The sequence below is a fragment of the Eleutherodactylus coqui genome, chromosome 8 (assembly GCF_035609145.1).
Source record: "Eleutherodactylus coqui strain aEleCoq1 chromosome 8, aEleCoq1.hap1, whole genome shotgun sequence".
Taxonomy (NCBI): domain Eukaryota; kingdom Metazoa; phylum Chordata; class Amphibia; order Anura; family Eleutherodactylidae; genus Eleutherodactylus; species Eleutherodactylus coqui.
In genome coordinates, this window is record NC_089844.1 from 26430341 (window position 1) to 26453444 (window position 23104).

Sequence of the window (23104 nt, forward strand, 5' to 3'; positions counted from 1 at the left end):
AGTTGTCTAGGGTCCACTGTTCAGGATCCTGGGCCATCAGCTGATTGGGCGCCTGCTGTCAGCGCCACAGTCCATAGGGGTCAGAGTGAAAGCTGCTGCTCCAACCCTAGTGTAGTGGCATTTTTAACTGCAGACACAGTTCCCATTGATTTTAATGAGAGCTGTGCCTGCAGTTGGAAATGCTGGCCACTACACGAGGGTCGGAGCACAAGCTTCCACTCCACCCTTTATACTACAGCATTAACAACGGGCACCCAATCGTTGATTAACCGGGGTCTTGAGCATCAAAAGTATTTTCCTGCAAAACTCCCTTTTTAAGGATTGAACAAAAAAACCTTTATCATGTCCTCAGCTCTCTGGTGTGCAGTGTCCTGGGACTCTGCCATTAGAGCTGGATCATCACACCCTATTATTGCTATATGGCTCGGCCAAGACGTCATCAGACTTCTAGGAAGAGGAGAACGTACCCTTCCCCGCTCCACCTGTGTTGTGAGCATGACCACCATGGACGAGCCCTGCTCCCAGGTCATCTGCCAGAAGTCCGGGCAGGTATTTGGCAGCGGTCCCTGGCAGGCGATGTACCGGTTTATTATACTGGAGGACGGGATCTCCATCTGCGGAAAATAAGGAAAGTGAAGAGGACAGAATTACTCCACCGCGTGATATTACTGGATGGAGCCAATCAGGGAGGTTATAAATCCCTCCGCACAACGCATTCTTGGAAGCCCACTTTATGTGAAAGCAGAGACTCAGATTTCCAGCTTGGTTGCCAAATCATTTAGCCCTGCTCAAGGTCACGAACGCCGTGAGAAAAGGCGGAAAATTGTATCGGCTGTCAAAATTGTGGGCGCGGCGAGGTTAAATTTGGGCAGATCCTGCATTAGGATTGGGACGCAGCATTGGAGTAAGGAAAGGGGAAAACTGAAATGTGTCATATGTGTGAAGCGTATTCATTGCATGAGAGGGGTTCAACAGCTCAACATTCGCATGAACTCTCCTTGTTAACAGAGAATGAAAGGAACTTCTCAAACCTACCCAAAGTGACACAGGTGCAAGAGAGTGCTCTGATACACTGCAACGAGTCCTGCACCTGTGGTAGTTGGGCATGCAATAGGATTTTGAGTTTGAATGTTGAGAAGAATGTTTCAATTCACTGACAGCAAGCGGAGATCTTCAAAACAGGAAGGGATTGATACACAAAGTACACTGGAAAGTAGCTGAACGTTTCATAACTTACATAAATCCTCTTTTACTGGTCCAGTAGGGAACAGTTATCACACTTGGGGTTGCGCCAGTTTATAAAGTTATCCACTATCCACAAGATAGGGGAGAACTGTGATCGGTGGCATTCCAACTGCTGGGCCCCCACCCATCCCAAGAAAGGGGGGCCTGAAGGTCCCCTCATGAATGGAACAGCATTCCCATTTCAGTGGGAGAGCCAGAGTTTGCTGAGCACTTGTACTTGGATATTTCTGACACTGCCATTAAAATTTATGAAATGGTGGTGGTTATGTGTGACCTCCGCTCCATTCATGTGGGGAACTTCAGGACCCTTATTCTACTGCTCAGTGGAGGTTTCAGTGGTTGGAACCCCTAGATTATAAAGTTACTCTCTATTCTGTGGATAAGGAAGAACTTTATATCTGGGTAATACCCCTTTAACACTGCTGTTCCAGCTCCTTAAAAGGGATTGTCCAACAAAATTAAATTATCCCCTATCCACAGGATAACTATCTGACTGCGATCCAACCACAGGGATCCCGAGATCTGCGCACCCAGATTGCCCCAATTGAACAGAGGGATTGTGTGCATGCTCAACCGCTGCTCAGCTCACTTCTATGGGACAGGAGATTGATGCTCAGCTATCTCCCGCTGTCCCATAAAAGTGAATGTAGCCATGGTCGAGCATGCACACAATCCCTCTATTCACAGAGGACACTTGGCTGTGTAGTGGTCGGATCCTCAGTGATCAGAAATGAATCCCTTATCTTGTGGATAGAAGATAAATTAAATGCATGAATTTTGGACTCCGGAACACGAGTGTCTCATGAAGCAGTCGCTGAGTCCATAAAAAAAAAAAAAAAAGTTTGGTACAGTGTTAGACAGTAGCGCAAAGTGTGTTTGTTCTCAGTAAGAAACAAAGTAGTCTTGTAGATACGATACCCTTTGATGGCCATCAAAAAGAAATGCTGTGGAAAGGTTTCAAAACTACTATGGTTAACACTTCTTCGGATGAAGAAACCAGAGTGATCTGGAAAGCTTGCTGTATCATCTCTTTTTGTAAGCCATTAAAAAGGTATCATATCCGTAAGGTCTAGGGCATAGCTTCATGCTCATCTGACAGTCACATGGTTAGATCATGTGACCATATGCAAGTCATGTGTTTTCCCCTTTTCCTTGCACCTGGTTGCTTACACGCAGCGCCACAGAGTAATAATGCAGAACTGGACGGCCCCTTTTATGTACCATGCTGGAGGACCCAACGGAATCCATCAAAAGCACAGTCCCCACAACCATTCCCCCAGCAGCGGCCCCACTGCCATTACTGTACAGAATGGAGGAGGGTCATTTCTCTTCGGCTCCCCTGTCCTGGCTGCACATCAGTTCTACTAATTATATGCAAGATGATACAATCCCTTAAAATAAGGGGTTGAGGAGCCTCCAAACCGGAGCGACTCCCCACTGTTTACATAGACAGCGTGATGACAGAATAGGGAACTGGTTGAACTGCAAGATTATGAGGAGTATCATAAGATCCAAAGAGAAGGAGAAGTGGTGAGGAGGCTCCGCTGATTAGTATTTCCTATTAGGACATCTATGTAGATTTTCCAGTTCAGTTTTATTCTACATCTGATAATCTGGAATCTCTGATAATCTGGCAGTAACTCTGGTACAAAGTGATCACTTACATTGATATAATTTGCATTGATGTAATCGTCGCCCCCGTGTAATATGACCCGTGTAGCATCATCTGTAGAGACAGAAAACCGCACAGTTATGTGGAGAGAAAATAGAAACCTTTCTCACAATTTATAAGATTTCTACTTGCTGTCAATGAATGGAAACAGGACGTCTTCATCCAGATTCAGAAAACCTATCCTGATGATGTGTGACTGACAAGTGCAAGGCTCGCTAGTGTATCATTGCAACAACTGTGCCAGATGGGAAGGACTCTGAATACTAACAAGAATGCTCTCATTCACTAACAACAAGCAGAGATCTTGAACATGATGAGGAATGGAAGTACAAAGTGTATTAAAAAGTTGCAGGATGTTTAATTAGGGATCGTGCCTTGAAAACCAGTTGACCTGTATCCACAGGGTAAGGGACAACCTGCTGATCGGTGGGCGTCCAACTGCTGAGACCGTCAGTGATCCGAGAACCGGGTCCGGTGTATCCAGGAATTAAGCAAGCAGAGGTCGCACACGTGCACCATTCATTTCAATATGACCGCTGGAAATAGCAGAGTTCAAGCGTTCTGCCATCGCCAGAGGTCCCATTGAAATGAATGAAGCAGCAGTGCACATGTGCCATTGTGGGATGCTCCGGACCCCTTTTCCAGATATCAGTGCGGATCCCAGAAGTTGAACCCCCACTGATGTGGACTGGGTATACCATGTTTTTATGGGATAAACCCTTTACGATACGTTCACACATTGTGGAAATGATGCAACTTTTCTGCAGTGCAAAATCTGCATCAAAACCACATCATAAACCAGGTCAAAATTTGTACCGTTGCTTTGGATTTTGAAGCAGATCCGCAGCAGATTTCACCCTTTCAAATGAAGCCATCTACAGACCTACATCAAAATCTGCTCCAATAGTGCAGATTGTGATGCCGTTTTTGATGTGGATTTTCTGCTACATGCTAATGTACCCTTAGTGTGCGTTCACACGTTTCTGATTTCCTGCAGATTTTGTCACATGTTTTTGGTGCAGAGTTCACCCCTTCAATTTCAATTTAAAGGAGATGTCCCGCGCCGAAACGGGTTTTTTTTTTTTTAAACCCCCCCCCCGTTCGGCGCGAGACAACCCCGATGCAGGGGTTAAAAAAACCACCCGCACAGCGCTTACCTGAATCCCGGCGGTCCGGTGACTTCAATACTTACCGCTGAAGATGGCCGCCGGGATCTTCTACCTTCGTGGACCGCAGCTCTTCTGTGCGGTCCACTGCCGATTCCAGCCTCCTGATTGGCTGGAATCGGCACGTGACGGGGCGGAGCTACACGGAGCCGCTCTCTGGCACGAGCGGCTCCATAGAAGAAAGCTGAAGACCCGGACTGCGCAAGCGCGGCTAATTTGGCCATCGGAGGCCAAAAATTAGTCGGCTCCATGGAGACGAGGACGCCAGCAACGGAGCAGGTAAGTATAAAACTTTTTATAACTTCTGTATGGCTCATAATTAATGCACAATGTACATTACAAAGTGCATTATTATGGCCATGCAGAAGTGTATAGACCCACTTGCTGCCTCGGGACATCTCCTTTAACTGAAAGGGTAAAATCTGCTGCAGATCTGCAGTAAAATCTGTGACAAAAAATCAGCAGCAAATTAGCAACTTGAGAATATACTCTGAAACTTCATTTAGTTGAAGCCGGTAACCCCATGGACCTTAAAAAACAGCTGTTGGGGGGCACAAAGTTCCCTTCTGGCTTCAGCACAGGACATTCTGGGTCACACTTGTTAATAGAAAGTTCCTTTTAAAACCACATTAAAAGCATCTGCCCGTGAGGAAAAAAAGGTCTACCCTAGTCACATCCAAAGCTGCGTTCAGGATTTTGCTGGTTTATCTAGTCCAGTGAGGTATGTATGAGACCAGATAAACTAGCATGTATGAGACCAGATAACTTTCAGGACTCTGGGAAAGCTGGGTGACCGGCACCATGACAGAATAACAACAGTTTTCCTGATAAATTGTCATTATTCACAGCAGTTATGAGGAGACGATTTGAGTTTAGAGACGGCAAACACTTACAAGGCGAAATGTCTCTGTATCGATTTTTGGAAATGTTCTGAGGTAATTTGGCACAAGACATGGTCATCCCCGGCTTCTTCCTGTACAGTTGCTGAATGCGAGAAAGAGAAGAAAAAGAACATGTATAAAACACATATGGAATACTGTCAGCAAGCAGTGATCTTGAAAATTATAGGGAATCCATAAGCCCCACTGACCTGATGTATGGCAGGATGGCAACGTCTACTATGCTATTCGATACAGAGGCGTCCTGTGAGTAACGTACACTGACTGATCGCTGCGTTAGTAACACCTACTCAATAATGGGTTGGTCCACCTTTTTGAATGATCCCGGCTTTTGGACGTCAGGGAACAGATTCCATAGCGTGGCGCACATCCTCCAACCGAAGTCGCCCCATGCCCGCTGCAGCAGCTGCATTAGTTGGTGCACATTTTGCAGATAAGTGGGAGTAGATCTCACAGCCATTTCCTGCATATCCCAAACATAATCGATGGGGTTGCAGTCCTGTGAGTTTGGGGGTCAAGGCAGCATAAAGACTTCATTGTTGTGTTCCTCCAACCACTCCCTAGTGATCTGAGCTCAATGACATGGGGCGTTGTCCTGTTGGAAGATGGCGCTGTGGTCGGGGAAGACCTCCTGAAGATACAGGTACAGACTGTCAGCTAACAGGCCCCTGTAGCATTCACCATTCAAGGATTGTGGTAGAATGACCAACAGTCCTAGGTCATGCAAGGGAAACTCTCCACAGACCATGACACCACCGGCCTGTTGAAGCCCAACGGTGCACCCATGGATTACGGCTTCATGCTGTTTACACCAGATACAGACCCGGCCATCCCTATGGTTCAGCAAGAAATGGGACTTGTCACTACAGACGACCTTCTGCAATGTGTGTAAGGTCCATTGACGTCTTCCCTGTTCCCATGCAAGGCATTGTTGACGAGGATGTGGGATCATCAGGGGCACCTTGTAGGTTTTCAGCTACTGAACTCCAGTAGCTGCAACGTACGCTGCACTGTCATTGTGGAAACCTCTCTAACTTTCCCGCTGTTGTACTGCTGGGTCAGTTGGCCCACTGTGGCATGTTGTTGCTGAGATACCAAACATGCCATCCGACGCTCACCTCTAGGATCAACCATACATGGCCTGCAACTGTGTGATTTGTCAGATATCTGTCCATGGTTCAATCAGTCTTGGTACACTCTTGATACTGCGGTTCGGGAACAGCCAACAAGTGCGACTGTTACAGAAATACTAGCATCACACCTCCATGCACCAACAATCTGCCCACGGTCAAAGTCACCACGTTTACCCATGACTGCGCAGAGGAAGGGGTCAGCACATTATCCGAGTGCAGATTGTGACCCGGCCATCATGTAGTACTGCATCACTGATCGCTAGATGACACACGGCAGCTGTTCCTCATGTAGTGATCGTTCAATGTATACTGCATGGTATGTGGGAACTGACCGGCCATGTATATACTGGTACACATGGAAGGTACATGCTGGTGAACACTCTCATGCGACGTGTCATGTCAGTGATATCCAATATACTAATACAAGATCATTACACAGGGTTGTCTTACATCAAACTGCGCCAGGACAGACCCATTAAGCAGCCCCTCCGCCAGCTGGATCATGGACTCTCTCAGAGCATCGTCCTCCGAGTGGACACTATCTAAAGGGGTCTTCTCGGGGATGTACTGAAAATCTGGCTCGTTCTCCATCCGCTCTTCTACAATATCATAGACGGCTGAGGACAAAAACACAACATCAGAGAAGTCATGGGAGCAGAGACAGTATCTTACATTCTACATGACGCCAGCGGTTGGGTCAGATGATGGAGATGTTTGGGGTTCTGATGGATTAGATCCTTTACATTAAAAAGGGGAGAAGATCTCACATGTAGCTCATGGAGTAGGCGGGACTCACCGTTCGGTCGCACCAGTAGTACCAGTTCCCCAGAATGCCTCTCGCAGCTCGCCTTAATAAACATGACGACTTGATCGTGAGTGTGCTCGGATATATCCCGTCCATTGATCAGTACAACCTGATCCCCTTCATTAAGACGAGGGACACACAGATCGGCCTGTACAAGGGGATAGGGGATAGATGTCAGATGTGCTGCTACACGCTGCAATGACCGGTTTCTAGTCAGCGGGGCTGGGGGTGCAGCAGAGTGACAACTTAAAGTCCCTAGAATGAAACTTAGAACTGTTGCCCCAGTCATATGAATCTGAACAGGGTACAACTTCCCAATATCCGGGGATGTCCCAATGATTGCCCCTATAAACAATGTGGATGTATCAAGATCTACGTACGGAGGTTCCTGGAGCCACACGAGACACAATGACTGGCATTTTCTGATCATAGCCACCCTGCAGAAAAACAACAACTGATCAGTGAAGATGACCTGTATGATACACAATCACATGACATGGGGGCCACCCACACCCAGGGACTGGACCCACGGGGAGCCACCCACACCCAGGGACTGGACCCACGGGGAGCCACCCACACCCAGGGACTGGACCCACGGGGAGCCACCCACACCCAGGGACTGGACCCACGGGGAGCCACCCACACCCAGGGACTGGACCCACGGGGAGCCACCCACACCCAGGGACTGGACCCACGGGGAGCCACCCACACCCAGGGACTGGACCCACGGGGAGCCACCCACACCCAGGGACTGGACCCACGGGGAGCCACCCACACCCAGGGACTGGACCCACGGGGAGCCACCCACACCCAGGGACTGGACCCACGGGGAGCCACCCACACCCAGGGACTGGACCCACGGGGAGCCACCCACACCCAGGGACTGGACCCACGGGGAGCCACCCACACCCAGGGACTGGACCCACGGGGAGCCACCCACACCCAGGGACTGGACCCACGGGGAGCCACCCACACCCAGGGACTGGACCCACGGGGAGCCACCCACACCCAGGGACTGGACCCACGGGGAGCCACCCATACCCAGGGACTGGACCCACGGGTAGCCACCCACACCCAGGGACTGGACCCACGGGGAGCCAGCAAACTGGGGCCAGGCACATCATGCTGGACTGAAGGTGTGGGGATATCATACAGGGACCAAAGGCATGGGGGCCCCATGATACAGGAACTAGAGACAAAATATTTATAACACTGGGATTTGCAGGTCTCTTAAAGTTTCTTACCTTAACATTGAATCCAAAGCGCCCATTCTCATCTGGCCTCATCCTAATCAGAACCAGATTGTCGTGGGGTACGAAGCCGTTGGGCTGTAAGAAAAATGCAGCAAAATCTAAACTGGAAGATGGCATCAATAGCAGTCCAACAACAGTCATCAGAATCATTCCCAGGTGACAGAGGAGCAGATGCAGGAGACTCGTTGGGGAGGCTACTACTGAAGCTGATTCTAAATGTCTCTCAAAAATACTCTCATTTTATTTTTTGGCACTTTCTACTTTCTTTTTACGTTCCTTCCCTTTTTCAAGATCCTTGATTGCCAACAGTGAATAGAAACACTCATTGGTACCATCCGGGGGCTGAAAACCTGTCCTGATCAAGTAACACTGGCACAGCTGCATGGCTTGAGAGCTCTCTTCCATATAACCCTTCCAGACTATACTTGGAACCAAGAACTGAGAGGTAAACTGCGTGTTCTTTCGTAGAATAACCCGCTGACTTGTACTTAGTTAGGTGACCCATTATTGGTCATATAACGTTACATTACATGTGGGACTCATCGCTGCACTCATTTTTTGTATACAAACTGCTTCACTTGTACTAAAATTACCGAAAAGGAGAAGTGATGCAACGTTACACAATCACTTCCATAAAAAGAGGGTGAACGAAGGACGTGTAGGGAAGTGAAATTTTGGGTTGGTCCAAACTCACCGTGGATCTGTCAGGAGACCAGCCCTCGCTGACATGGTTGTCCAGCTCCTGGGACTGGTAAATTTGGTTGGAACTGCTCTTCTTGGACTGTTTTGGAGGCAGCGCAGGCGGGGGAGCTTCCACAGAGTTGTCTTGTGATCTGTGAAAGAAGCAGGATATAACGTAAGCAGTGTGCAGAAACTAAGTTCTGGGAAATTAAAAGGTGCAGAATTGTGAGTACAGCTCCAGGCTATGTGACAACAGAGTCAACTGATTCTACAGGCGATCAGACTCTGTAACATCACCTGCTTATGTAAGAGTTCAGTCCCAGAGATTAGGTCATCTGCCAATGACAAGTCTGCACATTGTGATTAAGGGCTCCTGTCCACGGGTGGGTCGGACCCCGAATGTAGGATTACCGCAGCGTAGTTCGACCCGATGCCTGGCTGGTGACCCAAGCTTATCTGTCTGGCGTCTCTTCTCTGTGCTGCGGATGTGCCGGCCTGTTCTTTTGACGCAAAGCTGCAAATCTCCTGCATAGCTACATTACATAACATTCTCCCTGACTGCAGCCAACACTAGGGGGAGCTCATTGTATACAGTCTTCTTGAGTACAATGTATGTACAATCTCTTGAGCTCCCCCTAGAGGAGGCTGCAGGTAACCAGTAGATGAATAGGATTTTTGCAAACCTGAAGAGAAATTCTGGAGAGGAGACGTTTTTTCCAGTTTACACCCATCCACAGCGCTCCATGTCACTGCAAGTGGGAAAAGCCACCAAGAAATTAGGAAATGGACCCCTGTTCTTGGAATTGGTAGCGGTCTCAGCGGTCGGACCCAAACAGATATATCAGTTTTCATCCATATGGTGGATGGGTGAAAACTAGAGATGAGCGAGCACACTCAGATAAGTCAGTTACTCGAGCGAGCCTCGCTTTTCTCGAGTATCTTCATTTTTGTCCGAGCATGCTCGGGGGGCCAGCAGGGGAGAGAGTGAGAGAGATCTTTCGCTCTCACCCCCATCGCCCCCCGAGCATGCTCGGACAAGAATGCAGTTACTCGAGAAAAGCGAGGCTCGCTCGAGTAACTGACTTATCCAAGCGTGCTCACTCATCTCTAGTGAAAACGTGAATTAGATGTCCTGCTTCCAGAATACCACTTTAACCCAGATGAATGGGGCAGACGCAGACAACTAAAGGAAACTTTACACGGGCGAAAAGTTGCCAGAATAATTGCTTAAACAAGCTCACTGAAACCAAACAACTTCTCGCTCGGTGTAAACAGGAGTTGGTCAATCTTTAAACGACTTCTGTCTAGTGTGAATGGGCACGACGGACGAAGAGCTCTCCGGGGTGCTCTGCCTCCATTCTCTGAACAACTGTTGCTCCTGCATAAAAGCAAAGACTGGTAGTCACCCCCCTAAAGGTACCGTTACACTGAAGAGCCTTGTACATGTCCCGATGATTGGGCAAGAACGTTCGTAGATACATTCGTTTGTCTGATCGCTGGGCTGTGTGAAGCTGTACTTGATTGGACAACAAATGAGCAAACACTTCTTCATTGGCAAACTGCATCTTTTTGGGCAGCTAAAAGAAAATCATAGTCGTTGGCGCTAGTTGGGCTATGCTGCCCACAATGATGAAATGTAAGTACGATTTCTTGTCCCCATACATTCTGAATTGGCCTGTGTGAAGGCATGTAAACGAGCGCCAATTGGCACTTGTTACACAGCTGGATCAAGTCACAAAAAAGGGCACCTTTGGCTTTGGATGGGGTTTGGGTGCTGCCAATCATAATCATATGTTCTCAGCTCGCAGAGGGCAAGACATGGAAATTGTAGGATGGCTGTCATCTGAAAAAACGTGCAGACCTCAGATAGAAGGGTCTTTTAGGCCTCATCGGGGGAGGGGAGATTATATCCTAATGTTTAAACCAGCACCCCTCCCTGAATAGTTAATAAGTGTGTGCTTCCTCTGTGTCCATGTTCTGCTTTCAGTCACATCACAACGTATCTATGATGCAAATCAGAACGTTCTCCTGCAGGAAATCTTCCACTCTAGTCATTGGGTATGCGAACCGAGAGCCGGCGGGTGAGGGGCGGATTATCTGGATGTGAAGGCGAGATGGCAGTAATGGAGATTGTAAATGTATGAGTGGGAGAACCAATGACAAGGAGCAGATTATTTATAGACAGGAAGCTGCGACCACAGTGATCTCTACAGCCACAACAATCTTATTGCACAGTACAGCCGCCGGACGTGTAGAGCAAGTGGACTGCCAGATGAGAGAAATACTGACCTGTCCAGCGTCACCTCATGTCTTCTTTTTCTCTCCAAAGATAATCTTCTCCTACCGAACCCTCCCACCCTTCATTCCCTCTCCCTCGAGCCTCCCAACCTTTGATCCCTTGCCACCCCGTCCTCCTCCTTTCGGTCCCTTGCCACCCCGTCCTCCTCCTTTCGGTCCCTTGCCACCCCGTCCTCCTCCTTTCGGTCCCTTGCCACCCCGTCCTCCTCCTTTCGGTCCCTTGCCACCCCGTCCTCCTCCTTTCGGTCCCTTGCCACCCCGTCCTCCTCCTTTCGGTCCCTTCCCACCACGTCCTCCTCCTTTCGGTCCCTTCCCACCCCGTCCTCCTCCTTTCGGTCCCTTCCCACCCCGTCCTCCTCCTTTCGGTCCCTTCCCACCCCGTCCTCCTCCTTTCGGTCCCTTGCCACCCCGTCCTCCTCCTTTCGGTCCCTTGCCACCCCGACCTCCATCTTTCTATCTATGCTGGGTATAAAGAACACCTCTTCTAGACCTCCCCTCATCTTGCAGACGACTCTCCCAACAACTTCAACATGTTTTCCCTCCGTCAGGAAACGAACAGGAACTACAATTCCAATTCACCACAACGAAAAGAACAAATCTCTCATGGAAAACACCATTTTTGAAATCAGCATTGTACAATAAAACTTCATAGAGAGCGAGAAATCCCCGACCGAGTTTCTGTTTTGTTTTTAACACCGAGGATGAAAGTGTTTTGTGGCTCTTACACATCTGAAGTGAAGGTGATTCTTAAAGCCTCACGGCACATTTCACAGTTTACAACTAAATATAATATTTCATACTCATTCCTATACTAATCTACAATCACGTCTTATACACTAGTCACATACGGAGCTGCAGTCACACTTCTGCTGGCACTTGTAATGACTCATACTATTAAGTGAGCTCTGTGCCCATCTACCTAGGAATTACAGGGAGAAGCCCTGTAATCACTGATGTCGGCCCTCCATGGGTCACTTACTGCGGGGAGTCCAGGATGATGCTGTTGGCCTGCGTAGAGGACGGCGATCTGTGGTTTGTAAAGACTTCGCCAGGAGAAGTGTGGACTGCGTGGTCTACCAGGTGCCCGACGGACGATGGACGAAGCCGCGTGCCTTCCTGAGTGAACGTGGAGTTCCGGCTAGAAAGGAAAAATGTGGTCAGATGGAGTCAAACTGATAAAGAACTGTCCACAGAAAATTAACGAAAAGTCTCCCCATCTCCATCTTGTCCATATCTGCGCTTTCTCCCCTGTCCATAGCCTCTAACATCCATCCAACAGTTGAGCAGGACAATAGGGGCAGAAATGCTGTAATATACCGCTCGTCCGCAGTGCAGAACGCCGGAAGGTCCTGCGTGCCCGATTTGTGCACGCTCCTGATGTGGCAGTGCCCAAGAAAGATGGATAGCAGCACGGCTGATGTGTGTAGAGGAAAGAGCCGCATTAGTAAGTTGCAGGATCTGCACAAGGTGGGCGGGGTTACGACGCTGGATCGGGGACCAGTGCTAAAAAAATACTGAATGTTATATCCAGGCTGCCATTGGGTTACTGCAGAAGTGACGCATGTAAATACAGTAGCAGATCAGCGGCAGAACAGGCTGCAGAGCAACGGTACTGGTTGCTCCTCCTTTGCAGTAGCTTCTATATTACGGCGGTTGCAGAACTTTTCTTTTGGACTCCGGAAAAACCCCTTTAAATGGACATCAAAAACAGAACAAAAAGAAAACCTTTTCTTTTAGTTTTGTCATCCATTTACTTTAATGAACAAAAAATAAATAAATAAACGCCACAACTGAAGCGTCGTCCTTCTGTTCGATTTCCGTTTTTTCCCACAGAAACAATAGCACAGCAGTCTGCGCCATTATTTCCATTTAAAACATTGACATAAAATGGAACCGAAGCAAACTGAGCTGAAGCCCTTTAGCTCCTACTGACATCACTGGGAATGCAAACAGAGCCGTTTTCTATTTGTCTGCTCCTCCGATGGAAGAGCTAAACGGAAAACAAAAGCGCAAATGTGAATGAGCCCCAACTAGCTGCACGTCCTTATTTAAGTTCCATTTAGAAGAGACGAGTCGGCTAAACGACTGCATAAGCACTGATGTCACCGCTAAGGTCGCTGGCGCTCGTGCAGAGCGTTTGGTCAGGCAGGGAACGCCGCTGGATCAGTGGGCTTCTTACTCCGCGCTCCACACGTGACAAGTCCGCAATCCAGCAATGTTTTTTATGCTGACGCAAAGTCAGCGATAATGAAAAGTGCATGAATAGTAGCCGATTTTTTTTGTATTTACACGGAACGATTATCACTCACTTTTGTTTGTTTGAACGAATTTTGAGCGATAATCGCCCCGTGTAAATGGCCCTTTACTCTCCGGTGCACTTTCAGCATGCAGGTTACGTACTGATTGGGGCTTCCAGGCGGGGAGCGGGATGGCAGGCTCTGGGTCTCCAGCCTTTCGTTTGACAGGGAGTTCCTGCTCACGACCTCCCAGTCCATATCGCTGACCAGTTTACGTGACAATGGTTTACTCGGAGACCTGTGAAGAAGAAATTATTAGAGTCAGATCTACTTTAGCACACATTTGCTACAATCTGGGTGGAGCCTGTACAGTGCTCTTCATCCTGAACATAATGCCCGAACTGCAGTGAAGACTGACACTTGCACATACAGATCAGTAGAAGGTGGGACGTCACATAGTGATGCATATTGTGAGGCTCCACAAGATACTGAGCAGTAATAACAGAATTGACATTTACTTTTATCGACAACCCTAAAATTTACCGTCTTCGGTCTCATAAACTGTACGCTGCCATCTAGCTTTTCTCAGCTGCATAAGGAGTTCAGTTTGTAAAACTCCATTCTCTTGGTTAGTGACACCTCCCACGGGTCCACGGAAGAGGAAAACTCAAGACGCTTTACTTAAAGAGCAGCCGACTCTTCTGTGGAGCCAGCGCCCGTCCTGTCAGATCTGTCTTATCGCACAGGAAGTTTTATAAAAACTGATCCTCATAATAAAACGTTCTGCAACTTTCTAATAGAGGATTGAAACGCAAAGTCTACATTCAAGATCTCTGCTTCTTGTTGCTGAATGGGAACATTTTTGAGATTGAAGACCTTCTCTGACCCAGTCATGATCACACCGCTGCTAGCCTCGTTACAGTGTATCAGTGTAGACAAGTGTCTGGGGTTTTTGAGGACTCTGATATAGATGACCTCTCAGGATAGTACGAGCACAAACATGTGGCACGAGCACTCACAACTATATATCGGAGTAAAAATACAAAGTTCTTAAGCCTGGTACCCTAAAAGCTCTATAAACACAGCAGTGGACAACCCTCTTCCCCGTCTCGGCTCTTATCTGTACCTATACACTGTGACAAGCCCCTCATCTGCATAAGCAGGACAAGCTCAAGAAAGACCACTAGACTCTGGGACGGTTTCCAATCATTGACCGCAAGCAGAGATTTTGAAAATTATAAGGAACGGAAACAAAATATATTATAAAGCTTCAGAACTAAAAACGAAAGTAAAAATAGTAAAGAATCAAAAGCTTTGGATGTGGTCAGGTGTCAGTACTGCTGAGGGTCCGTGGGCTGGAGATGGCAGTTAATGCCATGGATTGCAGTGAAGACTGACACAAAGACAACAAGGGTGGGGTATATTAGCCATTTAGGGCTTTTGGAAAGTTGGGTGAGGAGTCCTGTGGACTCTGTTGATCATTAGAGATTGTCAGATTTGAAGATGCAGCATCTGTTACAAGATGATACCGAGAAGAAAAAGAATCAAAGACACGACAAGGCGGTGATATAATGAGTCGGTGAAGACTGTGCGGCACAAAGCTGTTATAATGACCAAAACGTATAATCCGATTACACAAGGAGGCGCAAGATGTTTGGTGTCGGATTATAAGAGTCTGAATTACTGGATGCGCATTGAAACATTGAGAAAGCGGTCCGGTGAGCGGAGAGCAGATGACAAGATCCGCCGAGTCTGCCCATAGGTCTTAGGCACTACATGGCGGTTCTGTGATGTTCACAAGCACCAGACCATAAGGATGCCTTCATATGTGGAGGACATGCTGCGGATTTTCTGCGATAGAATTTGCTGTGAAAAATCGGCAGCATTTTACATGAGCAGCAATGTGGATGGGATTTCCGGACACCTCAGCCATCCACTGCAGGAAACATCCGCTGTGTAAACTGATCCGCAGTTCTTGAATCTTCAGCGTGTAACTTTACGATGCGAGTTTTCAGAGTGGATTTCATCTCTTCAAATGGGGAAGTGAAATTTGTGGCAAATCCACAGCAAAACCCACTCCTTTGGGTGCGAATCTGCAGAAATCAACTGTACCCATAGGCCATGTTCACAGGGGGTGGATTTGCTGTAGATTTTCTGTGCAGACCCTTTTAGAAAAACTCATCCGTGTGCTGTGGAAAAAATTTGCACAAAACCCGTGCGGAAATTGACCTGTGGAGAGTATTTGGGATCCGATCGCAGCATGCCAATTACGGCATCAGATTTTAGGTGCTGATTCCACCTTTTCAAACCAGGTGGGTGAATTCCGCATTAGGCCCAATGTCCATGGGCAGATTTTAATTATAAAATGTGCGCGTGGCCCCCGCATGGGAAGAAATCACAGCATGCTGCATTTTCCTGCAGATCCCACAGGGACAGCTTCCATTGAAGTCAATGGAAGCCGTCCCAGGTGTGAAACACCCGCAGCTGTCACTGTGGTGGTGCCACGGATCCGCGGGAAAGCAGAAGATTGAAAAAAAACCGGAACGCTGTGCATGTGCCAGGCGCGTTAGCCGGCACCCCCGGACGCATCTGCCGTACTGAAGAAAGAAGATCTGGCCGGCTCAGAGGAGATCCACGCTGGACCCGGAGAGGTAAGAAACAGTCCGCGGGCACGCACGCATACCACTGTGGGATTTAGCAGTGGAAACCGTGCGTGCAAGTGAACATGAGGTCCTAAAGTCTGCTCCAAATGGTGCAGTTTTTCCGGGATTCTTTAGATGAGCGATTTTGTGCGTGCAAAATGACTTGTGCAAAATGCTGAGTACAGAACCTAATGATTGCATTTTTGCGTGCCTTAAAATATACGTGACATGCTCTATTTTTTTTTTCTTTTTAAACTCGTTTTATTGAACAGTATGCATTACATACAACAATTAGATTAATTGCATACATCAGGGAGCTCTTCGACATGCTCTATTTTTATGTGCATTTGTGCACCCAAGAAACCACATTCGTACCCCAGCTGCAAGAAAACGCGCACTGAACTGTGCGATTTTATGGGGTTGAATTGATAACACCAGATCAGAGCCAGAATCACTGAAATCAAAGGAAGTAAAACAATAAAAGAAAGGGTACTTAACTTTCCACAAACCTGACGATCAATCGCTACAGCCCAGCGATTCCTCTGGTCTCTGATTGGCAGGCAGCGGTTGCCTGACTTTTGCAACAGAGGTTGCAGCACCACTGCTCTCAACATCTGACATCATAGCCTCCAGGATGTGACCATTGATGCCAGGAGAACGAGTGGTGATGCTTTGCCCTCCAAATGGCAGGCAGTGGTCACCTGATTTCTGCTGTCAACAAAAAGCAGTATCGCTGCAGCGTTGAATTAAAGGGGCTGAAGACCAGTAAGTACCCTTTCTTTTGGCAATTTAACCCTTCTGGCTCAGATTTTGTTCAGTCAATTTTAACTGTACAACGCCTTTCATAAGAAAATCTGCAGCAGGCGCATGGATTTCTGCTGCAGTGCTCCTCTCACATCCATGTTGGAATAAAACGTCTGAGCAAATCCTTAGAAAGCCACATAGCGATAATCCTGCATCCTCCTGACGGCCTGAACGCTTCCCCATGGCGTCTCTCTGTATTTTCTGACAGGTGGTGCCTGTGTGTGTCAGGGAAAACCTATGTAAGTGAGAGGATCAGGTACATTTCAGCCGAGTGGGAGGGGGGGGCATGCCGGATTAACAGAATTTCTCAATATTCAAGTGATGGATCCCTGCATTAAACCTACTATAATGACTGTTGCACAAAATGCTTATTAAGAATAACCGCCAATCTTAAAAAAAAATTGCCAAATAAATGAATAAATATGGGGTCTCTTAAATATTTTGTGCCACTTTTCTGTTACGTTCGAATTTATATAAGATTCTAAAAACAACTGAGTGGCAAATAATTGCTCAAACTGCTGGCAGATCGCCGTGGGGGAGCAGTGGTACTGATTTGTGCCTGACCTTTTGCTGTCCTACAGCCAATAAGAGAGACACAATGTGGGCAGATTTCACCGCTAGGACTCACCTGACAGGCTCAGTCTGAGCCAGGGGTCTGGACGAGTTCCATGACCGACCCGGCGTCCAGCGCGACGCATAGTATTAGGTTTTTGTGACTCTAACAGACAGTTCAGGGCACCAGGGACCAGCCCACTTGTGCTATATCTTCCGCATTTCCTGTTGAGCCTGGCAACACGTTCAGAAGTTTACCACAAGGCAGAACATCTTTTTTTTGCAGTTTTAACCCTCCACTTCCTAGAAGCAGTAGCAAGTTCCTGTGGGTTTAACCCCTTCAGTGCTGGAAGACTTCTTTCCTCCCCTGCATACAATGAAGGTCTGTAGTGTCTATATTCACCTGCATGTTTTACTCAGTTTTCAGATTGGGGGTGAGGTCAAATATAAAAAAAAACCAAAACCTAGTTTTGGGCCACACCAATCATGTGCCATTTTTTCTTTGCAGATAACTAACTGCAAAAAAATAAACGGCTTTCTATTTGGCGCATTTTAGGACTACCTACATTTGCACAGAATTAGTAAACCTGCACTAAAGCTATTGATTAGTGGGGATGTGACCACTAGAATCCCACCAATCTTGAAGGCTGCTGCATGAATGCAGTGGCAGTTGCACAACCACTCCACTGTTCCATTCATTTTCATGGGAGCAACAGAGATGGCAGAGCACTTGTACTCACAATTTTCATTTCCGGCGCTTCCATTGAGATGAACAGAGCAGCAGCGTGCACGGGCGACCTCCACTCCATTCCTGTGAGGACGTTCAGGAACCTTGTTCGTATGATTGGTGGGGGTCCCAATAGTTGGCCCAACACAGACCTTAAAGTTATTCCCTATCCCATGGATATGGGGTAACTTTACATCTTAACACAACCTCTTTAATAAGAAAGCAGTGTGGATGACCGGTAAGGCCACAAGTCTGCACAGGAACGGACATCCAGCTTTTTGAGAGCCCTGCATGTCAGATATGATGTTCGTAGTGGTGATCAGTGACATAAGCATTCAACTCTGAAAGTAAAATAAGCCAAAAGCCATCAACGAGGATGTTGGACGCTTCTTCCTTCGCTGGACCAATCCCTGTGAAGCTGTACTGTGCGTCATCTGTCACTATAGCCCTGGTTGTTATTCCCCTGAGGAAGCATAAGCATGTCAGGGTGGCTACAGGTTAGACTTTTAATAGGGTTCTGGTAGCGCTGACCTACTAATTTCTACATAGGCTTTTGGTAGTTGGCCATCCAGGCCTACGTTTAAGTGTGTATACAGTAGGCACAATTACACACACGTTACTGATTGATGACTGTTGGTCACACTATCTTGTTATCACCATTTGCCCCTTTATTTTATAAGATTTTTTGATGCTGTCTTTGTCTATTTTTGAATAATAAAGCATTTGTATTTTAGGGGATCTTACCTTTGTCGATTAGAACAATATTTGCCACGCCATCACACCATAAACTCAGTGTAGTGGCATGACGTCCTATATATTTACCTCTCTTTCTATATATACAGTCGACTTACCTGGCAAAGACTCTATCCTTATTGGCCTTCTCCTTCCCATACTGCACGGACTGCACCTCCGTCCTCCCGCTGTAAAGACAAGAGCAGCGGAATTAGTAATGGCGAACAGGTTGGAAATGTCATCAGAGGAGAAAGGGGCCAAAATGAGAAAGAAAAAAAACCCAAAACATTAAATTGGCGTAATCTACTGGATTAGCGGCGCCAACATTGTTACGAGAGTCCTGATACCACAGCAGCAGAAAATACTGATTTTAGAGCCATTTCACACCCGTGTCGGATGATCCGTTCAGAAGCTCCAACACTGAATTCTGTTTAAAAATCTGACGAGACAGAGCAGCACGCTGTGCTATTTCATCCAATGAAAGGCCAGAGGTCAAGAGGGAAGCCAAACACACCCCATTATAGTCAATGGGGTCTATTCAGCGTTGTGTCATAAGATGGTTCCGTTTGGCCAGGTGGTGTCATTTACCTGCTAGCCAAATGGAGCAGGAAACAGATCCCCCGAGCGCTGATGTGAAGGAGCCCTTAAAGGAATTGTGTAGTTTCAACATTTTAAGGGCTGAGCATGACTTAAAATAAGAAAATAACGCGTACTCACCTGTCTTCGGACTCCAGGGCACAGCTAACAAGCTCCCGCTGTTCAATCCCCGTCCTCTGCTGCCACAAGTCAGGTGGTCTCTTCTCCATTCAAAAACACAGGAGCAGCCCGGAATCACCGCAGCGACTGGTAATGGCAGCAATATACGCCCCCTAATGGTAGCTGCAAGTACCAAAGGTTTTATAATGTAACTGTGTGTATGCAGGGGACTGAAGGCGGTTTCTGGGATATGCGTTGACCGCTATCAACATACAGTAAGGAGCAGAAGTTTTAGACTTACATACATAAAGTAATTATGAGACAAACGGCTCGGTGTGAACCGGCGCTGGGACTTGGAGTTAATGTGAAACTTGTGAGTAACAGGTGTTCGGCCGCATCTCATGTGTCAGCACACTTCTAGTCCGAGACGAGGGGGATACCGCTGGAAATGTCCTCTCTTCAGTGATCAAAAGCATATACAGGACTGGAGGAGCAGATGTGACGATCGCCAAGACGTGGCGCAGAGAATATTTAGACATGAACTCTTTGCCAGCACACTTGGGCCTGTCAGGCAGCAGAGAGATATCTGACACAGCGAAGATAGAAGGGGGTCTGTCAGAAAGGGTAAGCTCACACTATACACTGACCGATCGCTGCAATAGAGACTTACTCAATAATGGGTTGATCCACCATTTTCGGTGATCACAGCTTTCAGATATTGGGGGAAGTGGCTCCACAAGGTGGTGAACATCCTCCATAATTATCTCACCCCATGCCCGCTGCTCTGTCGGTGCACATTTTGTGGGTAAGTAGGAGTAGATCTCATAGTCCTTTTCCAGCAGATCCCGAACATGTTAAATGGGGTAAACAGTCCGGTGAGATTGGGAGCCAAGGCAGTGCAGAGAATTCAAGGATTGTGGTATGATGACCAACGATCCTAGGCCATGCCAAGAAAACTCCCCAGACCAGACCACCACCAGCTCGTTCAACCCCAACACTGCACTCATGGGATACGGTTTTGTATTGTTTATACAAAATGCGGACCCGGCCATCTGTACAGTTCAGTAGAAATGCGACTTGTCACTCCAGACATCTAACTTCCCTGCTGTTGTATGGCTGGGTCAGTAGGTCTACCTTGGCATATTGCTGCTGAGAAACCAGACGTGTCACCTGATGCTCGCACCTAGGATCAACCACACGTGGCCTGCCGCTATGTTATCTTCTGGCAGATGTCTGTCCATGGTTCATCCAGACTTTGTACGCTCTTGATGCCAGGAAAACGTGTACTCACCTGACTTTGGGACCAGCTAGCAAGTATTGCTCTTTCAGAAATACTGGCACTACAACTCCAGCCGTTGTTAAAGTCCCTCAAGCCACCATGTTTACCCCTGACTGCTAAGTGTTGTCTTCTGCTGCGCACAGGAGAGGTCAGCACATTATCGGAGAGCAGATTGTGACGTGGTTATCATGGGTTACCTAATGTAGTGATAGTTCAGTGTATATTCAGATGCTCAGGCGCTATCCAGACCTTCTCAATCACATCTTCTCTTGTAGCATCATGAGCACAGAAGCAGAACAGCTATGGATCAGGAAAACACAACTTTACACTTAGAGTTTTCCCCGCTAACATGAATAAGCTCCGGGGAATTAAATGTTTAGGGACAGGTGCTTCTGTAGCGCTGGGTGAGAAGAAATGTAACTGGGCTGGATGGCGGTTTTAAAGGGATGTCACCCAGCATTCCCATACTTCTTAATTCAGTTATGTAGTGATACTCTAATATAACGAATGTCAAAAGTTTTGATCACTAGGGGTCTGACTACTGAGACCCCCCCACCGACTGATAGAACAAGCCAGCTGAAGCGCTAATCTGATCACTGTCACTGCCCGCTAGTTGGAGACAGGCCTACAGACTATGGAGTTTGTCATCAGCTAGCAAACAGAGGCAGTGCTCAGGCCAGTGTTTCAGCCCAACTAGTACTAAAAACCTATTTTCCTGGGTCAGGTCAGGTCGAGATCTGAGATGAACACCTCAGACCAAACGCCCTAAAATTAAATCAGTCCTCAGATCAAAAGGTACATCTCCCCACGGTAACCGTTCCGTAAAAACAGCCTCAGATTGGTCCGGCCAGATGCTACATGCCGAGTCCAGAGAGGGCACTCTTACTTCACCAGCTTCGGGAGAGGCAAGGGGGTAGGTGGGGGTGGGGCTAAAGGGTCCCAATGCTGTATATGTATCAGGGATTTCTTTTTGTTTTGGGGTTTTCTGACCACTATAAGCCGTAGAGGACCGTGTCAAGAAGTTTTTACAGAAGCATTACACAGTACTCATAGAAATCACTTGGCTTACCCACCTCTATTAAAAGGGTATGCTTTTTTTTTTAAACATTTGTTCTATTGATGACCAATAGGTCATCAATAGAGGACTGGCAGAGACCTGTCGCTCGGATTCCCGCTGATCAGACGATTTCTGAAGCTGCCGTTACTATGATCAGCATAGGAAACAGAAAGCACTGACCAAAGCGCAACGGCCCAGGTTGGTATAGCAGACACAACTCCCATTGAATTCTACAGGAGCTGCACCTACAGTACCAACCCTGACTGCTGCGTTATGGTCAGCACTTTCTGCTTCCTGCACTAAAAGGGGCCCTGGAATCAGCTAGGCGGTGGGGATCCGGCTGGCAGGTCCCTGCTTATCATCTACTGATAATCAATAGAAAGAAAAAGAAAAAAAGTCCTGAAATACCCCTTCAACTCCCCAATGTTCCAGAAAATCTGTTTCCTATACCTGTCAGGCCATGTGACCATTATTCACATCTTCCCCAAATTATAGAGGTGCACAGACGCCGCTCTCACTTGCGTCATGTATTTTACACCACGGCATATAACAGTCTTAGTCTTCGGATCTGATCTGAATACTCACCAGTACCGGAACCGCGAGCCCAAAGTAAAGTAATGAGCAAAGAAGTTTTTGTGTGGCGGCAGTGGAGAGTCCAGTCGGAAGAAGGTATGATGCTCTACACACGTCTTCCAGACATTCTTGCAGGCTCGGTAATTCACCATGTTAAATCCCAGCACGGTCTCTCGGTATTCATTCTGGAAGAGATATAAATCATGTCAGTCATAGTAACACGGCATGTAAAGCTTGAAGAAAAAAAGGTTTGGTACCCTGTTAGCCAGGAGAGTAAAGTGGGATTGTGCTCATAAGAGAAACCAAGTAATCTTGTAGATATGATAACTTTTAATGGCTAACAAAAATGCATGATGTTACAGCAAGCTTTCGGGATATCGACCCTTCGTCAGGCTAATGAATGAAACTAGTTTGGATGGCACACATTTATGACATACAGATGCAGAGGGGAGGGGGGCACCCCTCTTGATCTACATAAATGTTCACACACACCAACTTGAGACTTAAAAAGAACACAAGACAGTCTGAGCAGAGAGATAAATACTAAATCAGTCCACTGAGCTGAGGAATGTGACAGTTTTATGATGTCTCTTATTTCTAATGCACATAGAAGATGATGGCAATAGTACCTCACCACTACCACCTATTGGATT

At 47.3% G+C, this 23104-nt stretch overlaps 1 protein-coding gene across 2 annotated transcripts in view; it reads right to left on the reverse strand.

The window, feature by feature from the left end:
- Window positions 1-23104, reverse strand: part of PTPN4 (protein tyrosine phosphatase non-receptor type 4) — a 91494-nt gene that overhangs the window by 7566 nt on the left and 60824 nt on the right. For both annotated transcript variants that reach the window (XM_066575355.1, XM_066575356.1), the window contains exons 12-23: window positions 22464-22636; window positions 18966-19034; window positions 13553-13687; window positions 12132-12290; window positions 8868-9006; window positions 8165-8248; window positions 7301-7357; window positions 6912-7068; window positions 6566-6732; window positions 4977-5067; window positions 2910-2971; window positions 468-614 (exon numbers count right to left, since the gene is read on the reverse strand). In XM_066575355.1, the coding sequence (XP_066431452.1) occupies window positions 468-614; window positions 2910-2971; window positions 4977-5067; window positions 6566-6732; window positions 6912-7068; window positions 7301-7357; window positions 8165-8248; window positions 8868-9006; window positions 12132-12290; window positions 13553-13687; window positions 18966-19034; window positions 22464-22636 (1440 nt within the window). The remainder of the gene's footprint in view (window positions 1-467; window positions 615-2909; window positions 2972-4976; window positions 5068-6565; window positions 6733-6911; window positions 7069-7300; window positions 7358-8164; window positions 8249-8867; window positions 9007-12131; window positions 12291-13552; window positions 13688-18965; window positions 19035-22463; window positions 22637-23104) is intronic.